The following is a 23,714-nucleotide window of genomic DNA, read 5'->3' as shown; positions in this document are numbered from 1 at the left end:
GAGAGCAGAAGGAGAAGGTTAGAGAAGATTCAGCATGTTGGAACATTTGCAGTTTACCATGCGACAGAACATGTCAAAGCAACTGTCCTGGATCGCAGTGTGCAGTCGTGAGCCGTACACGTGCATTTCAGCGGTCTGAAAGCTCAGGGAGTCAGGACTGCAGGACAGAGGTGACGCACAGCCGTGTTTTATCCACCAGGCAGCCCACTGATGTTTCGTGTGATGAAATCATTTTCTCACAAAGCAGATATGAAAATGATCCTCATATAAGCATGAATCCTCCAGACTCGTGACTGTGCAGTAGAAACCGGCACGGAAACATTCCTCTGCATCTGGCCCATACCGTGCATGTTGGTGCTTTGGTGTCAAATGCATGTTTATTGTCACAGTGAGAAGTGCAATAAAAAGAAAGAAACACTTTTCCCTCTCTTCTGTTAAAAGCTCTCTCTAAGGTGGTCTGGTTGCATTCTCTGCAGCGGATATTGGATTCTGTCAAACAGACACATGGGCAAAACCTGACAAAAGGACACAATGGTGAGGGCGGACACTGGTAAAGAGCAGGAAGATTATGAGCATGGTGATGTGAGGGGTAAAGGAAGGAGTTAAGATAACAAAAAATGATAAGCATGATAAGATGTCCCTTCTGTCTTTAATTCCAAAGCAATATGGACATTTGAAGTACTCCACTTCTTTGTATGAGGCTGTATGTGTGTGTGTGTGACCAACGGCGTACATGTCTCCTGGCTTTGCTCACATCATTCAAGTGCCCGTTACCTAGCAACCTTGACACAGGGAAAGTTTGGCTGACTAAAAATAAACTTAGTGTTTGCAGAAAAGGATGTAAAGCTGAAAAAAAGAAGGTAGGGAGAATTACGCCGGCAGCTCTGCAGTAAAAGGAGGGCAGAGGGGGAATACAAGAGCATAAAGGTTTCCTCATACAGCTGTAGGCTGTGCATTGTACTGTGTGAGCCTGCAGTTGTTTTTCTAATCTGTGTTTCTTTTCTACTTAAGTAAATATTTATTCACATTTCCAAAATGACATTAGCACAAATTAGTTTTATCTTTGTGTTAGAAAATATAAGCACTTATCTACAGTATCAGGCTTACATGACATTAGATAATGACCAAAACATTCAACATATGCTACAGTCTTATAGTTACTAACATAAATGGATATAGCAGCCGTTTATGGGAAAATTTAAAAAAAAATGTTTAAATGCAAATCCTGAAGTAGTATGATCTTTTAAATTACCTTTCATCAATCTGGAGAGGTTTCTTAACTCGTCAGTAAGGGTACAGAGTTTGTCATCAAATGTTGTTTTTATGTGAGTATATATATATTTTTTTAAAAACTGTTTTTGTCCCGATCACTCCCTGAGAGAGACAGCTGCATATTTAGCAATGCTAGCTTCTACCTGCTGTTCACCAGGTAGAAGCTAACGTTGTGTGTCGTTTGTAGTTAGCTGCTTTCTTTTAATGCTCCGATTACTCATAAGTCAGTGTTTGTGGATTGATAAACAAAACCATTACTCTGAAAAAAAAAAACTTTTGGATAGCAGTGCAGAAGATGTAATCGTTTATTCCGCTGGGAAAGCAAAGGCTAGCTAGCCTGGCTAGCAAAAGTAATGCTAATTCGCACTAGCGCTTTTCTTGCATTTCAGTGTCTTTTTTACATGGCCACAGCTGTGGTGACAAGAAATAACTACAATGCTTAATCTAACAGAAAATAGCAGCACTCTGGCCACAAAACTTAACTTGAGGGCTAACAATTCTGCCAGTAAGCGTTTCAACAAAACACTCCAAGAACCTTCGCTAACTAGCACATTGTGGTTTGTATTTCCAACAAAGCTGAAAGCCCCAGAAAATTTTTTGTCTACTCCAGTAGGCAACTAAAGTTCAGACAAGATCAAATTCACAAGAAAAACCTTGACTTTGGTGCTGTCCTATCAGTTGCTCCAGCCTTACTAGTACTGATAGTACATCCTACAGACTGAACGTCAGTTAATTTAGACCATTGTTCCACTAGAAAAGCAGGTCGGGAATCCTCAGAAGGCTCTTGCACAAAATCTCCTATAGTTTATTGATATGATGTTAAAACGCTAACTTTGGAAGTGCAAAAATATAGATGGATTAATGCATCATTCCCAATCTGACTTCAAGACGCCAAGGCAAATTAATTTACTTTATGCTTGTCCTCCATCCGGAGCTTTCATCCAAAGCAGTTTGGGTGATTTGCACCCAAACCTCTGTGGAATTCCATTCACCATAATACTGCGTTTGATATTTTGATAGCAGGTGAGTGCAATAGAAAAAGCAGCCCATTCCAATTAATCCATATTGTATGAGCCTGTCAACCTTTCTTGCTGCTACCTACCATCTATTCTCTGTCCTCTCAGAGAGCTAAAGAGTGTCAGAGATCAAAGCACAGGTGTTGTCACCCTTTAAAAGCTGAGAGAGAGAGAGAGGAGGAGACAAGCAGCTGGGTGGGGATAGACTGGATACTTGTGCGATTTACTCTCACCCTCTATTTCTTTCTCTGTCTCAAATAAAACATTGGCTGAAGCCTGAAGAGTGGTCTCTCAATGAGTTTTAGCTGCTTTCTTCCTGCAGCCCTGTGACTGTTCCCCCCAGCTGCCTCTTGTGCTTATCTGAGCTCACAAACACAGCACCGTGGCAGACAACATATCACCTTTGTTTTATGACAATAAACAACTCGCAATAAGCAGGGGGAAGATTCAGAAGGGGGGTGAGAACATATCCGAGCATGAAACTTAAAACAGGGGGATTTGGGTGATGTGGGCTGATGCACAGTCTGGTCTAGCGGACATAGTTTTCTTATGATGTACTTTATGGCGCTGGCAAATAAGCAGAACAATAATGAGGATGACTGCTGAGATAGTGGGAAAGCGTAGGAGGTGAAGTGGCTGACAGCAAAGAAAAGAAAGAAACGGAGATGAATACGAAGGGGAGACAGGAAAAATGAAATACTGCATTGCTATGCGTAACCCTGTGTCCTCACATAACCCGCTGCAACGAGTGCAAGAAAAGGCACGTTTTGTTAATGCTTATACAATTAGTTCTTTGTTGAGGTATGTGGTCCTGCACTGAAAAATATGAAGCATGAAAGCAAAGACTTCAAAATAACTACATAAAAAACACTTTGTTAAACACATCAGATCTCATTGGGGAACAAAATCATGCTGGATATCTGTACTGATAAGGTCTGGGCAATGTGTTACAAGTGAAAGGATGCCACAATTTTTGATGCCAATGAAAATTATCATTCTGCAGAGGGCTTAATTCAAAGACCCCCTAAAAATCAACATGGAAAAAAAAATAATGCAGCAGGCTAGTCCATTCTGCTGAAGCTTCAATGCAGCAACTCAAAAATGGTAGTCAGTAGTTTTTATGGCCTCCCAGGTCCTTGGAGGTCTCCTCCCAGATCTGGATCAGGGCATCACTGAGTTCCTGGACAGTCTGTGGTGAAGCCTGGTGGTATCACATGGGCCAAAATATAATATCCCGAAGGTGTTCTAGTGGATTTAGTTCAGGTGAGCGTGGAGGCCAGACAAAGGTATCAATTCCTTCATCCTCCAGGAACTGCCTGCATACTCTCACCACATGAGGCTGAGCTATGTTGTGCACCAGGAGAAACCCAGAACCCACTGCATCAGGGTCTGAGAATGGATACAAGGTTTTCATCCTGATAGCTGATTGTAGTCAGGGTGACATTGCCAAACCTAAAGAGGCCTGTGCATCCCTCCATGGATTGGCCATCCATCTCCAAGCCAGCCATGCTGAGTGATTTTACAGTCAGCATAATGTTCTTCAAACTTTTTCTCCAGACTCTTTTATATCATTCAGTGTTCTAAGGGGGAACTGCTCTCATCTGTGAAAAGCACAGGGCTCCAGTGGTGGACCTGCCACTCCTGGTATTCTATGGCAAATGCCAATCAGGATCCTTGGTGCCTGGGCAGTGATTACATGGCCCACTAGAGGATGGCAGGTCCTCAGGCCATCTTCATGAGTCTGTTTCAGATTGTTTGGTCAAAGACATTCACCCCAGTGTCCTGCTGGAGCTCTGGCAGTGCTCATCCTGTTCCTCCTTGCACAAAGGAGCAGATACCAGTCCTGCTAATGGGTTAAGGACCTTCTACAGCCCTGTCCAGCTCTCCTGGAGTAACTATCTATCTTCTGGAGTCTCCTCCATTATCTTGAGACTGTGCTGGGAAACACAGAAAACCTGGTATAGGCACGTATTGATGTGCCATCCCGGAGGAGATTGGACTACCTGTGCAACCTCTATAGGGTCCAGTATCACACACTGACCCTGGCCAAATGCAAAACTAATGAAGAAAAAACAGTCAGAAAATATGAGGAGTAAAAAAAAATGTCTGTGGCCTTCATCTGTAAAACCATTCTTGTTTGGAGGGGTTGTCTCATTGTTGCCCCTCTAGTGCACCCCGTCTGCTACTTAACTGACCAGATCAATGTCCCAGACGTTTAACTGACTAAAAAGTGTTCCTTTATTTATTTTTTTTGTGCTATGTAGATAAAGATATAAACAAATACAGATCTGACAGCAAGGTACATCAAATCATCGAGAGCTTTAAAAGAGAAACAATGTGACAAGATACAGCCCAATAATTTAACTTCAATTTAGTTGTACCTCTGCCTGAAACCCTTCAACCAAGATGGCAACAAGCAAGTTGAAGAGGACGTAGTTGCCAAAGGTCATTAGCGCGATGAAGTAGAGCGCAGCTACGGGAGAAGTGGAGGCCATGCCGTTATATAACACCTTGTTCCAGTCCTCCTGTGTTAGGATCTGCAGAGAAAGTAAGAGAGGCGCTTATAGGTAAAAGTATTGTTGAGCAATTCTTCTAGAAATTTCCCCGTGTGAGGTCTAAGTCTTCACCGGTCCTGATAATGCTTCATACTTCACGCCCCTACCAAGATCAGTGCAATTCAGCTCTGCATTTTTTGACAAATTTTGCTGACAAACAAACATTTTTCCCCCTCTGCTGCATTTTTGCAAGAACTTACCTGTTAATCCTCTAAGGTATAAGCTGTCATTGGTGCATGATAACACTAACTATATTTAGCAGAGAACTAAATGGCTTTTCTGAGAAAAATAAATTGAACACTTGTTAACACATGTCAGTCAGAAAGGTTATTTTATTTCTTCCCTGATTGTGTAGACTTGAGAGATCAATTTAATAAAACAAAAGTTGTATATTCTGATTGCCCAGGGTTGGAGTTACAGCTGATGATGATTTAGACCCTGGAAGGTTAATGAGATACTTATTTAAGCCTTTTTTAAAACAACATATTGGGCCTCATGTAGACTGTAACGTGCAGTACATGGTAACTAGTAAAGATTAGAAGTTGAAACCTGTTTGCTGTAGCTGGATTGTTTGTGTACTGCTGGCAAAAATATTGGACTTTTTTCAAAGTCTTTGTAAGGCTGTAAAAGCTTTTCATCATACATGCTTAGTTTTCTTCTTTCTTTGTATTGTTTTATCTTTTTTCTTTATCTTTGCCTCCTTGTTCTCTCTGTCCCTGTCTCATTGCGTTTTTTTGTCTGTGCCTCTCTCTTTCAGTATACTTCCTGTTTTATTTTGAAGGTTCGCTCCCTGTCTGGTTATTGACGTTGGTGTCTCATTGACCTTCCTTCCTGACTACCCTTGTCTAAATACACTTAAATCTTTGGTTAATCAGAAAAAAACATATTTTGAAAATACTAGCAGTATTTTCTCAATTCTGCTTTAGACTGCATTCAGCCTATCTCTGATTAGGACCCAAGAATATGTTTATTTGACTAGTAATAGCCCTTTTTTATTAGTACTTTCTCAGGTTCATGTGTGTAAATAGAGTCCTTAATCAGCGCCACTGTACCAGCACCAAAGAACACCTTGTGAGATTTCACAGCTTGACGGAGCAGCAATATTTGATTATGAGAATATGCCGATTTTAAGTAACTGTGATTTTTTTTCTCTCCCCTATCTATGTTTTTTAAATTCCTGGTCGTAGTAACACAGATCAGTTAAAGAAATGCATTAGATGCTCATTCTTGCCATTAATCAAAGCTCAAAGGCTCACCTACTAACAGCAGAGCTTTTAGCTGCAATAGAAGAAGTGGTTTTAACAAAATCTCTGCATCTTTATTCAGTGAAGTGCGGGAGTACGGCAAAAACTTGCTGAATTTACGAAGTTGTGTGCTGAAGGATAATGTTTCAGAAAAACGCAACATTAAAATGTAAACTTTCATCATTCTGTTCAACAGATTGAAGCAGTGAAGATACACTTGAGCTCTCCATGGGAACGGACACATCAGTACAACGGTCTGTACAGAGAAACATGCATACATCTTACAGCCAGTCAGGTGAATAATAAATGGTTACTATATTGAGAGTGATATATGCTGGACCCCCACAGTTATGGTTAATTCATGAATCTAAGGTGACATAATGCAAAGCACAAGCCTACATAACCTATAGAAGATAGCCAGAAATAGGAAATTAGATGACTGGAAGAAAATGATGAAGACAGAAAAGGTCTAGCGGGGCCATAGGGGAAGAGGTTGATAGATTTTATTTATTCAGGAGGAGGAAGAGGTCTTTCAGGCTCTGAACAGGAGCATGTTCAGTCATCACCAAGACTCAAGGAGATCTTACTGGAGGTTAGTTGCTCGAGGGACCACTCTGACAGGTACAGTTAGATTAAACAGGCAGCTGATGAACATACATACTGTAATTTCTTCATGCTGCTTATTTTTTATTGTTTCAAGACGGTGACTGTAAACAAGCAGTGAGGAATAAACAAGCCTGGAGCACCACTAAACAGCACTGGGGAAGAGGGGGAAGAGAAGACAAGCTCACCTGGAAGACAGTCACTATGGCCCAGAGAAGAGAGTCAAAGTTCTTCCTGTCTGGTAGAGTGTCTCCGTCTCTCTCTGACCCAAACCTACAACCAAACAGATGCATCCCCAGGATACTGACCCAGGAGGGAGGGAGGAGGGGACAGGAAAAAACAAACAGGAAAAGGAGGGATAAATGTTTACATCACAGCAAACCCTTAGATACCACACAAATAAACAGAAATTATTTGTTGAAATGACATGTTTACCCATTATTATTGCTGCCTGTGAAAAAAAGAAGAAAAAAGCGGAGGATAAACAGAGCTACAGTCATACAAAAGCTTAAATAAAACTATATACTGTCCTGAGACAGTTGCAGAGGTGATATTACATACTGAGTCCTGCCCCTGATTGGGTAGCATTCACTTTATTACCCTATCTCTTGACCAACAATGCTAATGGAAGTGCTTTCACTGGATTCAGCACCATGGAGAGTGACACAACCCACAACAATGACACCTCATGTATTTATTTATTTTTTCAGAAGATTACTCACATGCTGACTGATTTCCTCTACTTTGGAACTTTAAGGAGTAGTTTAAGAGACATTTACAAGCATAAGACGATAGCTAGGATTAGCTTAGTTTTGCATAGCACCCCATCACTTCACAGTACAGCAGTGCTCCACAACACTTAACACTTTTTGCCTCAGTCAGAACCTCTGATTATTATTCCTCTTCCACTTTCAGCTTTCCAGCACAGCCGTTAAAATCCTTTCATGATTTTCTTTTCTTAGCCAGGCTAGCTGGTTGCTCCTGCCTCCACTTTTTATGTTAACCGTTTGATTACCAATCATGGCATACAGAATAGATTTGGGATATCCATTATCTAGGATTATCAGTTTTCCCTGGATTATTCTCATGTTAAGAAAATGTAAATAATTCATTTAATGGTGACACATGGGGGAAGCAACGTTTGCAAAAGCAGTCATAGTTTTTGTCAACTCCCTGTTTGAAGGGAAAAAAATAAAGGAATACATGTTTCTACTACAGAGCAGAAACTATTCACAGCACTTCACTTTTTCCATATGCTATCATGTTATATTCCAAATGGATTAAATTCATTTTCCGCCTTAAAATTCTACACACAATGCCCCATAATGGCAATGTGAAAAATGTCTGCTTGGAGGAAACCAGGCACCAGTCATGATCTGCTTAATACCATCCCTGTAGCAAGGGATGTGAATGCCTATGCACATGTTATATTTTTGTTTTCATTTTTAATAAATCCGCAAGAATTTCAATCTCTTTTTATTTTGTGATTATCTGGAATTGTGTGTAGAATTTTAAGTTGAACAAAATAAATGTAATCAATTTTGGAAAAAGGCTGTAGCATGACAACATGTGGAATGAGAAACTCCAAACATATACCCATATAAAGCTCTATCTGCAGCCACACGAAGAACTGTAGTAAAGAGTAAATAGTATAGTAGCGCATATACAGTGACACAGCTAAATATTGGTAGACTGGCACAGCGAAGCAAAGGCAACACTATGAAAGGCAGAGGGGATAAAGACAAAGAAAGCTAAGCTACATGTAACAACTAAGCGGGGGGGTGTTATTATTATGAAGCAGCAGTGAGTCGGCACCGCAGTCTGCCTTTTATTCAGGAACAGACACTGAAGCTCAACTGGAGCTGAGGGATCAATGAACAGGCCTCCGCTGCGTCAACTTGGCAAGCCTTCACTCAAATCAAGAGCTGTTTATCTATGCATATATATACAAGGCCCTTGGAACTTTGTGTATTTGTGTGTGCGCGCCTGTGTACTGAAACGTCTGTGTGCATGCGTGTATGTGAGGGCACAAATCTCAATAAGCTGTTGAAATGAAGCAGCAAATTCTTCGGATACACACAGAGACATGCTCCTTTAGTCGTAACACTCCCTCTTAAATAAAGGTGGGGGTCTGAAATACACAGAGAAGCATTTAGTGTCTTATTTAACAATTGAGTGGGTTTTTTGGGCTCAGCCACAAAGTCTACCCAGCCAGAAAGATGGAATGCTGATTGAAAGAGGGAACCACTTTAGTCTTTTCCCCCGATTAAATCATCTCACTGTTCCTGTCGCTCTCAACACTACTTGCTTCTCACACAGAAGTTATCGTGTACTGATTTACCAGTTTACCTTCATTCATCGCCTTTGTTCTTTTCAGTTCCACGGTCAGTGATTGAAACACTTTTTTCCCCTTTTGATGTTATTCTTCCATTAGAATTGAGAAATAGAGTGGTGCCTACCTCCCCTACTGTTTAAACAAGTGGAAGACTGAAACATAAATATTTTTTCAGCCTGACTCACTCACTCTCCCCCTAAGAATACCTGAAGATGAAGATGAAGAGCATGAGGAGCATGCAGAAAGTGGCCACGTTGTCCATGGTCTTCATGAGCACCACCAGCTGTCTCTGCAAGGCCGGCATGAAGCGGACCAGTTTGAGGACGCGCATCAGCCGGAAAGTCCTCAGCACCGACAAACCCCCACCCTGCTGTCCCACGATCTCCCACACGCTGTCAGGAGAAAAGACAAAAACACATTTATAATTCACGTAAGGTCCAAATTCCAGTGAACTGTCTTCACGTCAGGCGAGCAAAAACCCAATTTTTCACTTTCTCTAAACACTGCGGGTTCCCAGATGTGGTCCTGACCACACTGACACAAATTATGGTCTAGCACTGCACAATCATTTTCTACAAAGAATAACATTTTCAGTAAGTTATGAAATGGTGAAAATGTGCTGCTTTTTTAATGCTTTAAAAATGATTTTTTGTTTTAATCAGTGAATGAAAGTATTTATTCTTCTGGCCACTTTGGATCAGCAGAGAAACCTGTAAACAAACACATAAAATAACATAACACAACATAACATAACTGTAGAAAATATCTTAGCTTTATCCTCCTGAACTGATCTGAAATTTATGTGTGAAAATGTACTTAGACACAAGCTCCGTCTTCTTTTAGCTCAGGTTTGGTCTCCACCTCCAGGTGAAGGAAAGATTTGATGCACCACTATGAGATTACCAGACACTATTCTGTACCTTTGCTTAGCTCCAGTTTAGTGTTGTACATAAAATTAATTTCAATTAAATTCAGTTAATTTTATTTATACAGCACCATATCTCAACAACAGTCACCACAAGGTGCTTTATATTGTAAGGTAAAAACCCTACAAAAATACAGAGACAACCCCAACAATCAAACAAACCTGCATGAACAAGCAGTTGGTGACAGTGGAAAGGAAGAACTCCCATATTTTCCTAAGTCCTAAATATGGTATTACTGATAAATATAAAAAATCTTCACAGACAGTGCTTTAAAATGTATTCAATTTTCTACTAATGTCTTTAGTTTTTGATACATAAGAAATTGTTTTATATTTAATTTAATTTAATGCTGTGATGCACAGTTTTATATATACAAGTATTAAGTGATAATTGCGTGCTGGAGGACTAAGGTTACCCAATACAAAGTGGGTTTGTGTAAAAAAAAAAAAAAAAAAAGTAAAGAAAAAGAAATCTGGATTAATATATCCAAAGAACTACGACTCTACATTGATAACCTGCAGCTGGACTAGACACACCGAGGCCTGATGACAACCAATCCCGTTCAATCATTTTTCAGAACCATCAAAATAGCCAGAACTACAAGCACACCAGTATTCTCTTTTTCTCTTTTTTTAAAAAAAAAAGTGTTTTCTCTCCATTTCAGCTTTTTTTAAAAATAAAATAAAATAAATGCACTTTTACGTGACTGAAAACAAACCCTTTCTGAAATAAACTTTCTGATTTCTTTCTCCCAGGGATAAAGGAATTCAGAATGAATGTTTCGATATGAAGACAGGGCTGAAATTGAGAGATTGGCAAACAATAATAAAGCCAACACAACCTCGTCTCTCCGGACTAGCAACTGGATCACATCGCTGATTACGTTCCCTTTTCCAACATGTCGAAACGAAATAAGAAACCTCCTGTTTAGTTCTTAAACTGGCGCACACACCACAGCAACCTTTTTTTCTATTCAATTCATGTAGCACCAATTCACAACAATGGAGCTTTTTTATTGACAGGTAAGTGCCTTAAAATATTTGAGAGAAAATTCTAATTCTCATTATCGCACTGCCCCCTATGGACAGCAGTTGGCGCCAGTGGGAAAGAAGAACTCCCTTTTAACAGGAAGAGACCTCTGGAAATATCAGGCTGCGGGAAGGGCAGCCATTTGTGCCCACTCAGTTGCGGAGTGGTCAGGTAAAGGAAGAAGAACTTTACCTTTCATCTAAATTTTGTCACAATGCACCCAGATGACCTTGAAACCCTCTTTTAGGACAATGTAGACAAAAGTTACCAAACACAGGTAAAGAAAACAAAAAGATAGACCCAAAGGTCAACTGGGTCTTGAGCTAGGCAGAGATCTTTTGACAGAGACAAACATGAACTCTGGTCTCTAACAGGATATGATATGGCTGCAAAATTCCACCACAATGATGTCAGGGACTCTTTTTCCTTTCTTTTTTTTTGCTTCAACAAACATTATTTGAAGGCTGTGCATTTCATTCGGTCAGGTTGCGTTTTGTATTTTATTACATTTTGTTTGAAGATCTGACATCGTATGAGATCTGCACAAAAATAGAAGAATTCATGTGGGAGTTGAATTCGTTTTCACTGCACTGAGCAGGGTTTGTGTTCCCAGTGGCATCCTTTTAAATATAGAAGCCGAGTGCAGAAAAGGATACGTGTTTTATTTGAGGGCATTCCTGTTGCCAGAGAGCGAGTCCTCACCTGATGACCACAATTATGCCGTCAAAGATATTGTAGGGGTTTTTGATGTAGCCAAAGGGCCCATACACCAAAACCTTCAGCAGCATCTCCAAAGAAAACAGGCTGGTGAATACGATGTTGCTGATCTCCAAGGCGTTGGTCAGCTCCTCAGGCTGAAGAGACAGAAAGACAAACAAGGGAGTAATTAATGTGTTATTACAGAGGAAGCAGCTCAGGATAAGTTGATTGTATGACTACAGAATAAACATCTGCTGTATCACATGAGTAAAAGGCAATTGCTGAAGACTAAATGCAACTAAAATATGACAAATTGGTCACAGTTTCTGTCTCTCACACGCGCATTACACCATATATATCATAAATGCATGTATGTACAGTGTCCTTATCTTCCACTGGGACAAGCACACTGATTGGAGTGCTGACATGCAACGTCTGCTCAAAGCTCATCAGAGAAATGGACTGCCGCTCACATTTCGATCAATCAAATGGTGTGTGTGTGTGTGTGTCTGTAAGCATCTGAGCGCAGAGGGGAAAACAGGCAATGAGAACAAGCAGACAGACAAGGGAAAGAGCTTCCGAGCCAAAGATAAAAGGCGCGGCACATCCAAATGTGACGCTTTATGTAAATCAGACTTCTATAGCGGGTATCAGTAATTATTGGTGGGAAGAAAAGAGGCAGAACGATGTTGTGTGTCTGTGGCCTGTGCAGCAACCCAGACAGGCTTCATGAGGCCTTTCATCTCCATGCAATAAACAGTTTACACAGCTCAAAACGTGGTGTCACACACACACACACAAATCCGTAGCACGGACATGACATACAGGATAGGTGTTGAAGGCCCAAAATGGGTTTTTACGTTCTCTATTCATAAGTGTATGTGTCTCAATATCCCACTGTGTGTGTGTGTGTGTGTGTGTGTGTGTGTGTGTGTGTGTGTGTGTGCGCGCGCGTGTGGGTATAAATAGAGTCATCGTCCCAGCAGAAACATAATCCCCCGGCTGAACCAGGAGGTAATGCAACGTAATGTAAACACAGTGTGTGTCATTAAGGCCCGTCCTGGTGGGCTGTCACTAATCACTACACACCATGACTGTTTAAGCAGCGATTACACAACACTAGCAAGGATACACAGAGAAAAGGAGACAGAGATTAGCATCACCAGTTGAATAACAGATCCACGTGCTGAATCGTGGCACCAGTTTGTCTAGAGCCCTTAAGCAGCAAAGTCAATCGGTTACTTCGAAATATGCTCACTGCTGGTATTGTTACACTGCTTTCATGTCAAACTATGGGAAAGACAAGAATTCACCTCCTCCAGTGTGCAGAACTTGGAGACATCTATTGGCAGACTTTGAATGGAGTCTATAATGACCTGGTTTGATCCTTGGCCACACTTGCTTCTTGTTTAGACTAGTATGGAGATGCTGTACTGAGGGCATGTGTAGGGATCGGTTTTGCCTTAGAAGATGGACCAGGTCAAATACCAGTTGGAAGTTTGGTGGTTCAATCCCTGGTTCCTCCAATCTTATGCCAGAGTAGATACAGAACCACAGATTGGTTCATCAGTGTGTGTGTGTGTGTGTGTGTGTGTGTGTGTGTGTGTGTGTGTTAATCCTAATAAGGCAGAAAGTCCTTAGATGTAAAAAACAAAAGTGGTCAGTTGAAAAGTGTGATATTTAGCACTTATATGTAGGTGGAACTATAGGAGGAGAACTTCTGGTCAAAATCAGAAGAAAATTCAATTCGATTACATTTTATATTGTAGCCAAAATGCAACAACAGTCAGGCTAAGAGCAGTTTATATTGTAAGTTAAAGAACCTACAATAAGAGAGTGAAAACGTCAACAATCAGTTGATGCCAATGTGAGCAAGCACCTGGTGACAGAAACCTCCCACAGAACCGGTTGGGTATAATCTGTGAATCTCTGAGCATCTGTACTGATGCATTATTAAAATGGCAGTAAAAACCAACGCAATCGTACACTCGAGTCTTCAGTCTGATTGCTACAATAGGAGCAAAAGCCAGAAAGTCACAAAAATTTTGCCCTGATATGAGACTGCAGGGAGCAAATCTGAATATTTCCCAGAGCACAGAGCGTAGATTTTAGTGCTGTTTTGTGATAAGGTTGGAGGTTGTAACCAATTGAATTCCTGCTCATTACCTTTCCTTCACACACAAGTAGAACAACTTTCAGTACACTGCCAGACATGTGCATGGGTGCAAAAGATCACAGTTATGAGCGCCTGTTTAAAAACTTTTAACCAGAAAGGCCTTTTTTCAGCCTACCCTTAAGTCACTATTTTATTTGCTAAAAAAGTGCAAAAAGTACACAGTGGCAGCATGCTGAGAGAGGAATGGCTAAAAACAACTTCTTAAATCTTAAAGATGAATCGCGTTACTCACTGGGCGCATGTCTGAGTAGTGAAACAGAACAAGTCAAAAGCAACCACCATCAAGAGAAAACTTCAATAAAGGGTGTTGACAGCTTGTTTGAGTTTCAACAAGTACACACTTACAAGTTGTTGCTTGGTATTAAGTCATTTTTCCCACAAGACCCTGAATTTAACACAAGGCCTAGAGGCAAATATCAGTCCAACAACACCAAGTGCTGATGTTGCACCATAACTCAGAGCTTGAACTTTCAGACTGTGCTTGTTATAATTAGCATTTTTAAAATAAGTTGTAATTGGCTTTTGAGATTTGTAAGGAAATAATGCACATGTTTTACTAACTTCAGCTGATAATATCAACACTGACTGTTGGTAGATTAGAGTTAGAGGTAAACCTAAAGCAGTTTATATTCAACCAGTTGAGCTGTGGGTGCAAACAGACTTCCTGTTCTTAATATCAGCACTAGTGCTTTTTTTAGTTTCCCCAGAGCCCTGAAATCTATGTTTCTTGCGCTGCAACTGTTCAAGATTACTTTGTGTCATGTAGTATGTGAAGTAGTATTTTGTTGTTTGTATGTCTGACGTGCTAAATAAAAATTTGAATGACCAACTTGTCTTCCGTGTTATTCATTTTTCTGTGCTTCTCTAGGAAGTCCAAGGTTTTCTTTGTTTCCCAGCACTCAGGTGCATGGAGGAGACACCAGTAGACAAGCAAATACCTAGCAGAGCTGGACAGGGCCGTAGAAGGTCCTTAACTCATCAGCAGGATCAGTATCTGCTGCTTTGTGCAACGGGAAGGAACAGGATGAGCACTGCCAGAGCCCTTCGAAATGACACTCGAAACCACACTGGTCACACTGGTGCCCGATTGGCATTTGCCATAGAATACCAGAATCTACCACTGGAGCATGTTCACCCTTTGAACGTGTGAAAGATGTGAAAGAGTCTGGAGAAGCCGTGGAGAGGGTTACGCTGCCTGTAACATTGTTCAGCATGGCTGGTTTTGGTGGTAGGTCAGTGATGGTCTGGGAGGCATATCCATGGAGGGACACACAGGCCTCTACAGGTTAGGCAATGACACCTCGACCCCCATTAGGTATCGTGATAAAATCCTGGTGCAGTGGGTCCTGGGTTCCTCCTGGTACATAGCAGTGCCCAGCCTCGTGCGGCAGAGTATGTTGGCAGTTCCTGGAGGATGACTGGCCCCTACGCTCGCTTGACCTAAATCCAGTAGAACACCTCTGGGACATTATCTTATCCAACTAATAAACTCGTGTCAATGTTCAGTAAATTAAAGTGAGAAAGTAAGAACGTGTGCAACTTGTAAAAGTCAGCAACTGCCATAGCTATTCCAAGCAACCAGTGAGGCTTCAGTGTTTGATTTCCTGTGCTTTGCAATTTGAGAATAGGTCAACAAATTGTCATATTTAGGTTTTTGTGCATTGTACCCTTTCACTCGTTATGCATTTTAGGTTGAGCACCAGCATGTAACACAGCTGCTGTATTACACTACACGGTAGAGAACATGTACAGAGCAGAGGGCCACATTGTTAAAAAAAAAAGAATAATTTGTCGACAGTCTGCGGCGCAGCTCCTATCAGTGAACCCTGCTTCCTGAAAAACAAGCTTTCCCCCATTTCATCTCACCTCTTTGTCTTTGTGTCTCCTGTGTCTGATTCTGTGTTCACAGACGCAGATCAATCTGTTCGTTTGATCCCGTTGCTTTATTGTGTCCATTCATTTGTACAGGGACGAGTGTGGCGGCGGCAAATCCTTCTTATTCGTGCACGCGCGCGCATAGATACACGATTACGGAAAGTTCAAGGGGGTAAACAAATGCGGGGGCACTTAGATGTTTGTGTTTTCTCTCAGATGAATGCCCTCACACACAGTTATGCAGAAGCACACACACACACACACACACTCAGTGCAGTGTGCAAAGAGGCGTCTCCAAAGTTACATTAATAGCCATGTGCACGCACACATCCACAGGCCACACACATAAATCCACACAGTGCAGCTCCACTCCCACACTCCTAACAATGTACGCACATATTTCTGCACAGACTCACACTTATAGCCATGCATGCAGACACACACATCCAGCTGTATAATAGATGTGGTTGATAAGCCAGAACAAGAAGTACACTTTTTATGAGGTGAGACTTGGACTGCAGACATCTGGGCCTTGAGACCGAGGTTCAGGTCATTATTTTTCCCCCACTGTTTCTGCTCTGCTATTGTTTCAGCTTGTATATTAGACATTCCTCAGACATCATGCAAGATTACTGCAGGAGAATGAGACCATAAAAGAGTTTCTCACACACAGAAGGAGCACACAAGAGACAAAGAGGGTGAAAGATACACCAACCAAACAACATATGCATACACACACGCTAGTGTCACAGAAGCCTCACAGCCATTAACTTATCAAACGGGAGAAATTTTTTAATTGACTAATGGCCAGTGAGGTGCACGTGCTACCTAGAGAGAGATTAATGCGTCCAAATGCCCGACCGTGTAAGCGAGAAAGACACTCTTGCTTTTCTAATTGCTTCCTTCGATGGCTGTTTCCTGGGTAATGAGGCTGCGGGAGCATTAGGAGGTAAAGTGTGTTAGATGAGGAATAGCGTTATCTGGTTAGCACTAATGTAATGCCACCTAATCTGATGTGATCTAATCTAAACGGGATGCTGTGCTCCGCGGCGCTCCAGACTGTCAATGATGCAGCGCCATGCCCGGTGTGTGTGCGGCGCGCGCATGTTAGTTTAATCAAGTGGTTTTCATGGGCTCGCTACAGAAGAGGGCATTTCAAGTATGAAACGGACATTGATACACTCACTACTGGGGTTAGAGGTGATTTAATAACAATGAGGAGGATACAGTATCTCCTCATCATTGTCTTGTCTGAGATGATTTAATGATTAGGAAGTCTATAGCAGCCACTTAACAATAATTCTGAAATGAAATAATGATGCGGAATTTAATTTGGCTTTTGTTGGCCATACTGATACTACGATGGCCCTGAAACGCATTGCAACTTGAGAAAATGCCAATAAATAGAAACACAAAGCAAAACAAAATGCCACAAAAGCCCCCCCCCCCCCGACACAACAAAGACAACATTGTTTTTGGTGCTTCGCAGCAATTTTTTCTTAAGCTGCAACCATTGGAAGTGTTCTTGCTAACTTGATTTAGGTTTGCAACCCATCAGGATTTAACTCAACATCTGTTGAAGTTGGAACAATATGGGCTCTCCTTGGTGTTTGTAAAGCATTATATACAATTTTCTTCTTCTCTTTGCTGTGACACTACAGCAGGGGTGTCTAACTCTAGTTTTCGAGACCTGCTGACCTGCAGCTTTTAAATGCATCCCTACTCCAAATCAAATGATTGGATTACCTCGTCAGCATGCCATCAAGGTTGGCAAAGGGCTGATAACAAGCCATTCATTTGATTCAGGTGCATCGGAACAAGGATGCATCTAAAAGCTGCAGGACAGTAGCTCTTGAGGACTGGAGCTGGACACCCCTGCACTACAGGTTTCCCTTTTTTACTGCTGTTCTGAGATAGTACATTCCAGCCATTCTAAGCTTCAGCTCCCGAAGCAGTAGTAGGCTACAGATACATGGTACAACATTGGTCCCAGCCTTATTGAGCCTATGCAATGTTGAAAATGTAAAGTGACAAACTTTTGAATTATTTAGTTATTTTTTGCTCACATTTCTTCTCAACTTGCTACTTTGGGCATCCAAACAGCAGTGCAGAAAGTAAGTAAGTAAAAGATTGCACTCACGATATGTGTGAAGAGCTGCAGCAATATAACTTTGCTGTTCCCTCTGTGCCACACATAAGGTAACAGTGTTATGGTAGGTTTTTAGTGCTATACATGAAATTGTAACTCCCTCTTTGACCTTGAGCCTGGCTAAAGCCTTGCCTTTGCAACTCTGTTGTCGTTACGAAACCCGCAATGCGCAAAAACCACAGCACTCCAGTCATTATTGTTTCATGTTGTACCAACCGCAAACTGGCAAGTCACATTAGCATTCTTATTGATGGGGTGAATTCAAACAGAAAGAACTATTTAAAGTTTCGTCAGGAAGTTGCTAAAGTCTTTTGTGGCTTATTGTACCTTTGGTTGTGGTGCCTTCATGGATCTGTCGTGGCAACAGTGTGACCAGTCTCACTCCCAACTTTTCATTTTTGGATTCTTGGCCAGGTTCCCTTGTATTCAAGCTAGATGCACTTCTTACTCATGAGCTTCATGTTAGCAGTGTGCAGAGTTAATGTTGTGAAAAGAATATTTTAGACCAAGCTGTGATGTTTCTGAGCTGTTTTAGTGACTCAACCTGACCGAAGAGGGAAAACTAAGAACCTGCGTGCTTTAACTGGATGCAAACTTTTTCTGACAACACTGGCTTGGCCAATGTACAAATTAAAATTTAGGCTTGACAATGGGAGTAAAGCTAAGCTAACTGGCTACTTGCTGTAGCTTCATATTTACTGAACAGATATTATAGTGGTCATGCTTATTTTTCATTATCTCAAAAGATCATATTTCGTACTAATGCAATAAATCTGGGGTTCAACAAGGCTCACTTAATATAATGGTTGATTTAGTAATTGTTGTTTAGTCTCTAAATAACAATGTCACCTTGTTATTATGGCATCTGACATATTCTGTTATAATAAACAATATAAGTCAAATGAACTTTTACCCCCGGTCTTAAGAAAACGTAAGAAATTTCAGTACCAGTAAAGTTCCTTGGAGTGATAATAGTTAAGAGATGGAATTGAACTTGTTGTGTTGATAAGGTTTTAGGAAAATTATTATAAAAAACTGTGATAATTTCGATAAAGAGCACGTAGAGTCATGTGAAAAAGAAAGCTTTCACAGGACTGCCTAGGGTCCTGTGAAAAAAGAAGTAATACCTCGCAGGAATTAAGAGCCTAAATCACAGCCATGTGCTGCTAATTAAATACACTTGATTAACTAATTATCAGCAAGTGTGACCATCTCTATAAAAGCAGAAGTTTTGGCAGTTTGCTTGTGTGGAGCGTTCAGGTGTGTGTTAACACAATGCCACAATCATCCCAAGAGTGAGCAGTCCAGCAAATTCACCACTAGGTTAATCCGTGTAACACTCTGAGATGCAGTTTCTGTTTTTGGTTTTTTTGGGGGGGTGGGGGGACTTCACAAGTCTCAGTTAGCATGTTAAATGTTCAACTTAATGACAGTACAATTAGAAAAAGGCCGGCTTGTTTGTTTGTCTCTAAAAACAACACGGCGGCAAAGCTTACATTTGCAAAACTGCATCTGAGCAAACCACAAGACATCTGGAACAATGTCCTTTGGACAGATGAGACCAAAGTAGAGATGGTTAATCATAAAGCACAGCACCACATTTGGCCAAAATAAACACAGCATATTCAATACAATTCACTTCACTTCAATTTCTTTTCTGTAGTGCCAATTCAAAATAACAGTCAGCTCAATGTGTTTTATATTGCGAGCTGAAGACCCTGCAATAAAGAAGAAGGAATGAAGAAAGAAAATAGCAACTATCAGATGACAGTGTATGAACAAGCAGCTGGCGACAGTGGGAAGGAAGAAGTCCCTTTTAACAGGAAGAAACCTCTGGCAGAACAAGGCTCAGTGCAGGGTGGCCAACTGCCAAAAGCATAAAACCAGTTGGCCGTGAAGGGAGAAGGACTAGATAAAAGACACCCGTGGATGAGAAGAGATTAATAATAACTACCGATTAAATGCAGAGTGTTGTATAAACACATGAGAGTAAAAAGAGGTAAGTGAAGAATTAATACTCAGATAACCTAACTAAGTGGTCACCTGATTACCTGATCCAGGCCTAACTATAAGCTTTATGAAAAAAGAAAGTATGACCTAATCTGAAAGTAGAAATGGTGTCTGTCTCCCAAATCTTCTGGTTCCATAGAAGAGGGGCCTAAGATGGGGCAACAATACTCAAGACCTTGTATGTAATATTAGGAAATACACCAATTGTGTTTGTACTGATATTACATACAATACCAACTGTCAAGTATGCTGGTGCTTGTTTTGCAGTCTCAAGAACTGGGCATCTTCCAGTCATTGAGTAGATTGTTCACTCCTGTGTATACCAAAGTGTTTTAAAGTCAAATGTAAGGCCATCTGTTCAGAAGCTGAAGCATGGCCCAAAATGGGTTATACAAATCTACAAGAAAAGAAAATAATCAAGTCATTGCAATGGCTCAGCTGGTGTGCAACCTTTAACCCGAATACAATGGTGAGCTGTAACCTTAGGAGAGCTGCGCATAAATGAATGTCTGCAAACCTCAGTGAACTAAAACAATGTTCTAAAGAATAGTGGCTGAAAATTTCTATACAGCAAAGTGAGTAGAGACAAGGATGAAACGATTACTTCAGTGTTTTGCTGCTAAATGTGGTTCCACAAGCAACTAAATCAAAAAGTGAGCTCAGTTTTTCACAGGATCTGTCATATCTTGCTTTTTGGCATGACCACAATATTTGCTTTCCACAGGTTTTGTCAAAGATTACTTAGTTTTTTTTCTTTGTTTTTTGTTTTCAAGAATCATCCATCTGGGTGTACACCCCACCCCTGGCGTCGTTGCCCACCTCTCAATTTTGAATACACGTAGACATTGAGGGCTATCAGGAGGGACCATGCGCTTACCTGCTGCTCTCTGGCAGGTAGCTCCATGCCCTCCTGGGTTTTAAATGCACCTTAGAACACACATGCATCAACACTACAATGAGCGGGTGGAGGGAGGTTCGGAGTCTTCTCTCACCCCCGTTCTCTGCGACCTGCTGGAGCAGGGGGGCTAGGACTAGGAGGAGGAGTTGGCCGTCCGACTGCGGTCTGGAGTGTGGAGCCTTCCTGCTGCTACGGAGTCGGGGCGGTCTGCCTCCCCCCACTGCAGGGAAAAGGGAAACACCACCTGGGTCTGGGTGCAGTTCCCCCCTCCAGGGGCGGGGGCACCTAGACCTGGTTTGTAGAGTACGCTTGGGGAGTGTGATCGTGTGTACAACGTCTCTTTATGTATGTCTCCACGTTGGTTGAGTGTGGAGTAAGTGCATATGAGAGCATGAGGGTGGGAATGGATGTTTGTATCTGTGTGTGCCTGTATGTCTGTGTCTATATGTCAGGTTGGGTGTCAGGCGCCACCTCTCTGGGGACATCTCAGGCCCTCCAAGGTTTGGAGGCCTATCTCCCCCTACCACCACTTCCCCTGCCAGTGGCGGACCCCCTCAGACATCGGTGCGTTGGTGGTTCTTTGTGTCCGGGGATGGGCGTCCAGGTACACACCGGCTCACTCCTTGGCGGCCGCTTATCGGGGCCTGGAGCCTGGGGCTCGCTCGGGCCACTTCGGAGGTGGGGTGCCCCCGGCCTCTCGGCCTGGGGCTCGGTCACTCAGGCGCAGCTGGCTGCCGGCGGAGCTCACGGGCGCGTCACTGCAACTCCCCCTGGCTTCTGCTCCGCGGCTGCTGAGTGAGCCCTCATCTGGGACTCTCCTCAGCTCTTTCCGGGACAGTGGCGCAGCTGCCCCTCTGTTGGTCTTCCTTGGTCTCTTGTGTTCTGGGGGCCTCTGGATGTCTGGAGTTTTGATCTCCTCCACACCTGCTTCATGCCCTGGAGGACGGGGCTGTGGCCCCCCCACACCCTCTAGCAGATCATTACATGAAGGAACCTTTTAAAAAAACAAAAAACAAGCGCGTCCATGCTCACAGGTGTACACACGGGTGATCACACCCACAAACTACACCCTTTTTGGCTCCTACCTCAAAGCACACTGTGTTCTGTTGATCTTATGTGCTGCACAATAATGTTTAATATTTAGTATTTACTGTCATATTCCCATATATCATTGTGATGTTGTTTATTCTATTACTCTTGTTCTCTTCTGCTTGCTTTCTTTTTTCTTTCTCAGCAGGTGATCCAGGTGATTGATATATGCATTTTTTTTTCTCTGCCCGTTCTGTTGGTTTTTGTCTTTTGCCCTTCTCCCCTGTCCCTCTTCTCAGCTGTTTCTCTTTCCCTCTTTCTTTCTCCCCTTCTTTCCCCCAGTCAAGTCTGTCCCGTATTCAGTAAGTGAAAATAAAATAAACAATAAAAGGTGAATCAAATGGACCATTACGGCAAGGCTGGGATGGTCAGTTTGGTAAAGTAAATCCGTTGGGCATCTTTCTTTGTCTTTAGACAACAATTCTGATGGCAAAAGAGCCAAACGGGACAGGCCAAAAAAAAAAAAAAAAAAAGAATCATCCATCTGTGTGTTCATTTTTTCCTCTTTTAATGAAATGTTAAATCTTTCCTGCATAAACATCTGCTCTTCAAGGCAAAATAAAGGCTGAGACCAGTGCTTAAAGCAACAATAAGATAGGGATGAATTGGCAGATCCAGCAGAAGAGCTTGAAAGAAGAACTTTCTAAATACAGGCAGCATGTTATTTGACATCTCACTGAACCAGGAAATAACCGAAGCCATCATTTGATCACTCCATTGATTCTCTCTTTTTGATTTCATAGCCTTCAGGGCTGGAAAAGCCCTCGTTTTATAAGCCAGGATTAAGGACTGTTGTTTTGCTTTCTCCGTCTTACCGTCGTACAAATTAGAAAAACACATTTCCTGTGCCTGTCTTGGAGGGTGGCCAGTGTCTTCACATGCCAACTCTACATTCCTCTGCCAGGGCAGGATAAAAGCTGAATAAATATTGTCTCTGGTTTGAGCGAGAAATACAGCAAGAGGGTCTTTTCTTGGTTTGGCAGGGGCAGAAAAAAAATGCGCATGTCTGCCCAGTACAATGGGGCAATATGTAAAGAGGTGTTCATCGCACATAAACACACTGTTTATTAATTCCATCACCGGCAGTACAGAGAGGGATTTTAAAATTTGGTTAATGACATGGCCTTACTTTAATGAACCTGATTCTGTTTTATTCCTGGATTAAATATCAGGCTGTTTTTATAAAAAAAAGAGAGAGCTGTCTTAAAATAGTCACGTGCCCATACAATTCTGCATCACGTCCAGCAAATGTGAAGAGATTTTTTTAATTATCACTGTAATCAGTTACTAAAATCAACAAAACATGACTATTGGGGATTTCCCAAAAACAGGTAGTCTGGAACTAAAAGCAGGATGTTTTCCTAAAATTAACCACATAACTCTGATGTTGAAATCCATTAAACACAACATCAATGTCACTGATTTTAAAAAGAAGCTTACCCTCAAAACTTTAATATATGACATATATGAGCTTCTATTTTCACTGCTCCTCCTATAATACCCCCAAGTGTACATGGTCCAAAAAGGGAAATGCGAGGGCTGCATTAGGGTTGTGTATTTTGCTTCTTTTCCAACACTCATGAAGGAAGAACACAAGCTCAAACACGTGCACGATGCACAATCGCTGACATGTTTCGCTGTTTCTTAGCGCTGAAAAGATCACAGAGCACCGATATACTTTTCCTCTTCAAGTGAGTAGCTTTTAAGGTCAATAAAGTCAAACTGCTGCTTATGGGAAACATGAAGCAAGTGACCCAAAAGGGACTTCAGATCACTTTGTGCTCATGTAAAAGCTGCATAGCCAAATCAATATTCATGAGGGGGTTAAAAGGCTTTCA

At 41.7% G+C, this 23,714-nt stretch overlaps 1 protein-coding gene and 1 long non-coding RNA gene across 12 annotated transcripts in view; one reads left to right on the top strand and one right to left on the bottom strand.

The window, feature by feature from the left end:
- cacna1g (calcium channel, voltage-dependent, T type, alpha 1G subunit) overlaps positions 1-23,714 on the bottom strand; it is a 228,606-nt gene that overhangs the window by 95,464 nt on the left and 109,428 nt on the right. For all 9 annotated transcript variants that reach the window (XM_085465580.1, XM_085465581.1, XM_085465578.1 and 6 more), the window contains exons 9-12: positions 11,683-11,834; positions 9,232-9,417; positions 6,879-6,993; positions 4,670-4,825 (exon numbers count right to left, since the gene is read on the bottom strand). In XM_085465580.1, coding sequence (XP_085321706.1) covers positions 4,670-4,825; positions 6,879-6,993; positions 9,232-9,417; positions 11,683-11,834 — 609 coding nt within the window. The remainder of the gene's footprint in view (positions 1-4,669; positions 4,826-6,878; positions 6,994-9,231; positions 9,418-11,682; positions 11,835-23,714) is intronic.
- On the top strand, positions 786-7,116 carry LOC146702656 (uncharacterized). Of its 3 annotated transcripts, none has more exons than XR_014921872.1 (4): positions 786-860; positions 6,284-6,341; positions 6,603-6,708; positions 6,788-7,116. It is a non-coding gene; the product is annotated as an uncharacterized LOC146702656 (long non-coding RNA). The 3 variants fall into 3 exon arrangements; XR_014921871.1 differs by having other exon boundaries at positions 6,284-6,382; XR_014921873.1 differs by lacking the exon at positions 786-860 and adding an exon at positions 1,199-1,325 and having other exon boundaries at positions 6,284-6,382.

Source organism: Copadichromis virginalis, linkage group LG8 (assembly GCF_057382275.1).
Source record: "Copadichromis virginalis isolate Kocher_CV1m ecotype Utaka linkage group LG8, C_Virginalis_male_GT1.1, whole genome shotgun sequence".
In the NCBI taxonomy this organism is placed as follows: Eukaryota; Metazoa; Chordata; class Actinopteri; order Cichliformes; family Cichlidae; genus Copadichromis; species Copadichromis virginalis.
This window is presented reverse-complemented; position numbering and strand designations above follow the sequence as displayed.